Source organism: Guillardia theta, assembly GCF_000315625.1.
Source record: "Guillardia theta CCMP2712 unplaced genomic scaffold GUITHscaffold_34, whole genome shotgun sequence".
Classification (NCBI taxonomy): domain Eukaryota; class Cryptophyceae; order Pyrenomonadales; family Geminigeraceae; genus Guillardia; species Guillardia theta.
In genome coordinates this window covers 466,980-470,626 of record NW_005434640.1, presented here as the reverse complement: position 1 = coordinate 470,626, position 3,647 = coordinate 466,980, and the positions used below count along the sequence as shown (strand labels likewise).

Here is a 3,647-nt window from a genome sequence, read left to right as displayed (position 1 = left end):
TATCTCCAAGGGATCTTCTTGGCCAAATGCCGGATCTTCTTATTCCTGCCCTGTCAGCCATTCGTCGAGGAGGCAGATTATTCCCCTCTCCAAGGGAGCTGATAAACCTGGTCTCCGGCCAATTGTCATCGGTTCTGCACACCGTCGACTCGCGACGAAGCTTGCTTTGGCAGCGATTCGCTCATTTCTTGACCAGCACTTCCTCTCGTCTCACCCTCGAGCGATTCAGTTCGGACTCGATCGAGACGGCTGTCTGAAGTTCTCGCAAACCGCGTCAGCGCTCCTGCCCCTTCACGCTCGCGGTGATGATGAGGATGTTGCCAACCCCACAGTGCTGGTGAGTTTGGATGCAAAGAACGCCTTCAACTCCCTCGACCGCCAGGCTCTCTTCGATGCAATCGAGGGACGTGCGAGTCGCGACTACTTTGATGGGAGCATCACTGAAGGCGCTCGCTTGCCCTCTTGCGAGCATCTCCGTTTGTTCGCCTCCTACCTCTCCAGCTACTATGGAGACTCTGCTGACCTTCGACTCTTTCACAAAAGTCAGTCAGCCTCCGTTCAGTGTACCTCGGGCGTCTGTCAGGGCGATGTCCCCTCCAGCGTATTTTTCTGCCACAGTATCCACCCCCTGCTCCTCCATATCGCAGAGCTTTTTCCCTCTGTTCGAGTCTTGGCCTATGCTGACAACGTCGTGCTTGTCGGTCCACTCGAGGATGCCGTTGCAGCTACGTCCGCTATGAAGAAGTACATGTTGGCTGATCTGAAGCTAGAGATTCAACCTCGCGAGTCGAAAGTTTACATCCCCTCCTGGCATCAACAGCATGATCTCTCGCAGCTGAAGAAGAGCCTTAAGCGCCGTCTCAAGACTCAACTCCTTCACTTCGAGGTCGTCACTGGCGGGATTACACTTGGCGGCCTGCCTATCGGCACGGATGGATTTCATGCTAGTCAGCTCCGAGCGCAGGTTTCTACCCTCAACGAAGAGCTCTCGAAGCTCGGGCTCGTCCAGCATGGCTTCATGTTCAAGACGCTGGTGAGGGCGAGCCATCTCCAGAAGCTGCGCTTCTTCCTCCAGGGGTCTTCTCCGTTTCTCCCGCGGGTCCAATCACAGATTCGTCGCTTTGACCTCTCTGTCCACCTGGCGCTTGAGAAATACCACCGCTGGCCTTCCTCGCAGTACCTCGCCGCGCATCCCGACCTGCTCGAGTTTGCGAGGTTCAAGCGGGAGCTTCCGCATAGTCGGGGAGGGGACGAGTTCACGCCCTCTGAGGGTCTACACCCCGCTGTTTACTATACGGCTATCGCTCGCTTCCTCGCTTGGTACTCTGACCAGCCGATGTCCCGGACGCTGCTCTCTCCTCATAGCCTGGACGTTCACTGCTCGAGATCTCTCCGTGCCCAGAAGCATCCTCTGGCGACCTTCTTCGTTGAGGCGCACGACTTCGTTCATAATGCTGGAGCGATCCTCTACCGTCGTGTGAGGGCTCCTGCACCGGCTGCAGATGGCGCGCCGATCCCACCTGCCCCGGCTGCTGTGCCTGATGACGCAGGACGCCCCCCGGCATCTGTGGTACACATCCCTGGTTTGCGCGCTCTCGTCGACTCGTCTCATGAGCACTTCATTCCTCCGCCTGCGCAGCGAAATGTGACCCCTCTTGTCTGCGCGGCTTCGCGCTTGGGCTGGCGCTGCCGCGTCTGGGTGCCAGCAGTGCTGGTTCTTTTCGGGCTTGTGTTTTGTGTGTGATTGTGCAGCTTCTCGCTGTGGACTGTGTGCCTGCCGGTTCAGCTTGTTCCTGCTTTGTTTTGCTTGAGGCACTTTTTACCTTCTGCCAGTAAATCCTATGTCTGTTGTCATGCGCGTCTTCCCTCGCCATGTGCATGCTCGCGCTGCGCTGACCGATCAGCAGCGTGATATCCTCACCTTGCACAGCCGCAGGACATACTCGCTCAAGTCGCAGGATAGGGTCTTGCAGTCTACCATCTTCGCTCATTTTCCTGAGCGAGACCTGAGCCACTCTCCGATGCGAGTCTCGAGCTACTACCCCCTCAAGGCCTTCCCGCACCGCTATGCTCAGATGCTCGACTGCTATCTCCATGGCATGCCGATCTGCCAGTGTCCGACGGAATGTGATGGATGTCAGCGCGAGCTCGACCCCTCCGTTGCTGCACATCATCTCCAACCTTACTCGTACGATTCGGTCGATGCTCAACGAAGCTGGTCTTCAGAGCGTCATCGATACAGTCGGGGATCCTCGTTCTCGACGGCAGGTACCCTCCCATCCTCATGGCCGCAAGATGAAGGGTGATATCCACATCCCTGGAATCCGCGATCGAGGGTCCGAGCAGTACGAGGGCTTGATGGCGGACGTGACGTTGGTCCACCCTTACATTGGCAGCTCTGCCGACCTGTTCTGCCAGTAAATCCTATGTCCGTGACCAAGTGGCCGGGGGACGTACAGGATTTACTGGCAGAAGGTAAAAAGTGCCTTAAGCAAAACAAAGCAGGAACAAGCTAAACCTCCAGGCACACAGTCCACAGCGAGAAGCTGCACAATCACACACAAAACACAAGCCCGAAAAGAACCAGCACTGCTGGCACCCAGACGCGGCGCAGCGCCAGCCCAAGCGCGAAGCCGCGCAGACAAGCAGCCTAAGGGTCAAGCAATCAAGCAACAAGCAGCAGGAGCATGCAGGAGGAATAAAATCCCTTAGACGCGATACCCGGAGGCAGCCGACTGACCACTGTCAGTCGAGACGTCCGCTGCCGCCACAAAGCGGGCGGCCGCGGACGGAGAAAGGGCAGCCGCCGACAAGGAGCCGGCGTTGCCCGGGGGTCCGCCTGGGGCAGCGGACGGAGGGAGGCTGGACACATGAACACGGTACCGCTCGAGGTAGTCCTCCTCGCTAGCCTCCGAGTCAGTGGTAGCCGAGTCAGTGGTAGCCGCCCGTGACGGCGGCGACGCCGCAGCAATGCCCAAGGACCGGCGTGACCCGACCGATGCCGGGGAGGAAGCAGGCGAGCTCGGACCAGCAGCAAGCACCCCAGTGGTGTCGAGCTCTCCGGAGGCACCCGACGTCACAGTGAGGGACGGAGACGCCTCGCCAGCTCCGCGCCGATCGTCGGGGCCACTCGAAGGGTGTCCCCCATCGGAGTCGGAGACCTCCGGCGAAGACTCCTCGGGCGACTCGACAAAGTCTGAGGAGGAGCTGTCCTCTGGCTCGAGAAGTGCTTGCGCCCGCAAGGGCGTCATGCGCCTGGCACCAGACAAGAGCGCTTCCAGCGTCAGCTGCATGGTGAGGCGCTGATAGGTGGCGGCGCGTTTGCGAGCCAAGACCTCAGCAGCAGGTCCGTCATCAGGCACGAAGTGCCGACCAAACGCCGCAGGGGAGACATAGGATTTACTGGCAGAAGGTAAAAAGTGCCTCAAGCAAAACAAAGCATGAACAAGCTGAACCGGCAGGCACACAGTCCACAGCGAGAAGCTGCACAATCACACACAAAACACAAGCCCGAAAAGAACCAGCACTGCTGGCACCCAGACGCGGCGCAGCGCCAGCCCAAGCGCGAAGCCGCGCAGACAAGCAGCCTAAGGGTCAAGCAATCAAGCAACAAGCAGCAGGAGCATGCAGGAGGAATAAAATCCCTT

General features: G+C 58.8%; 2 protein-coding genes across 2 annotated transcripts in view; one reads left to right on the top strand and one right to left on the bottom strand.

Moving 5' to 3' along the window:
• Positions 1-26: 26 nt before the first annotated feature.
• On the top strand, positions 27-1,744 carry GUITHDRAFT_108545 (hypothetical protein; the record flags this gene model as incomplete). The annotated part of the gene is made up of 2 exons (XM_005832591.1): positions 27-110; positions 230-1,744. 2 exons carry the CDS (start codon positions 27-29, stop codon positions 1,742-1,744), a joined length of 1,599 nt encoding a protein of 532 aa, XP_005832648.1.
• A 964-nt stretch (positions 1,745-2,708) lies between these two features.
• GUITHDRAFT_108543 (hypothetical protein) overlaps positions 2,709-3,647 on the bottom strand; it is a gene marked incomplete at both ends in the record, with an annotated part of 1,728 nt that continues 789 nt past the window's right edge. Inside the window, 2 exons of the mRNA XM_005832590.1 lie at positions 2,709-3,402; positions 3,496-3,587. Of these exons, the coding sequence (XP_005832647.1) occupies positions 2,709-3,402; positions 3,496-3,587 (786 nt within the window). The remainder of the gene's footprint in view (positions 3,403-3,495; positions 3,588-3,647) is intronic.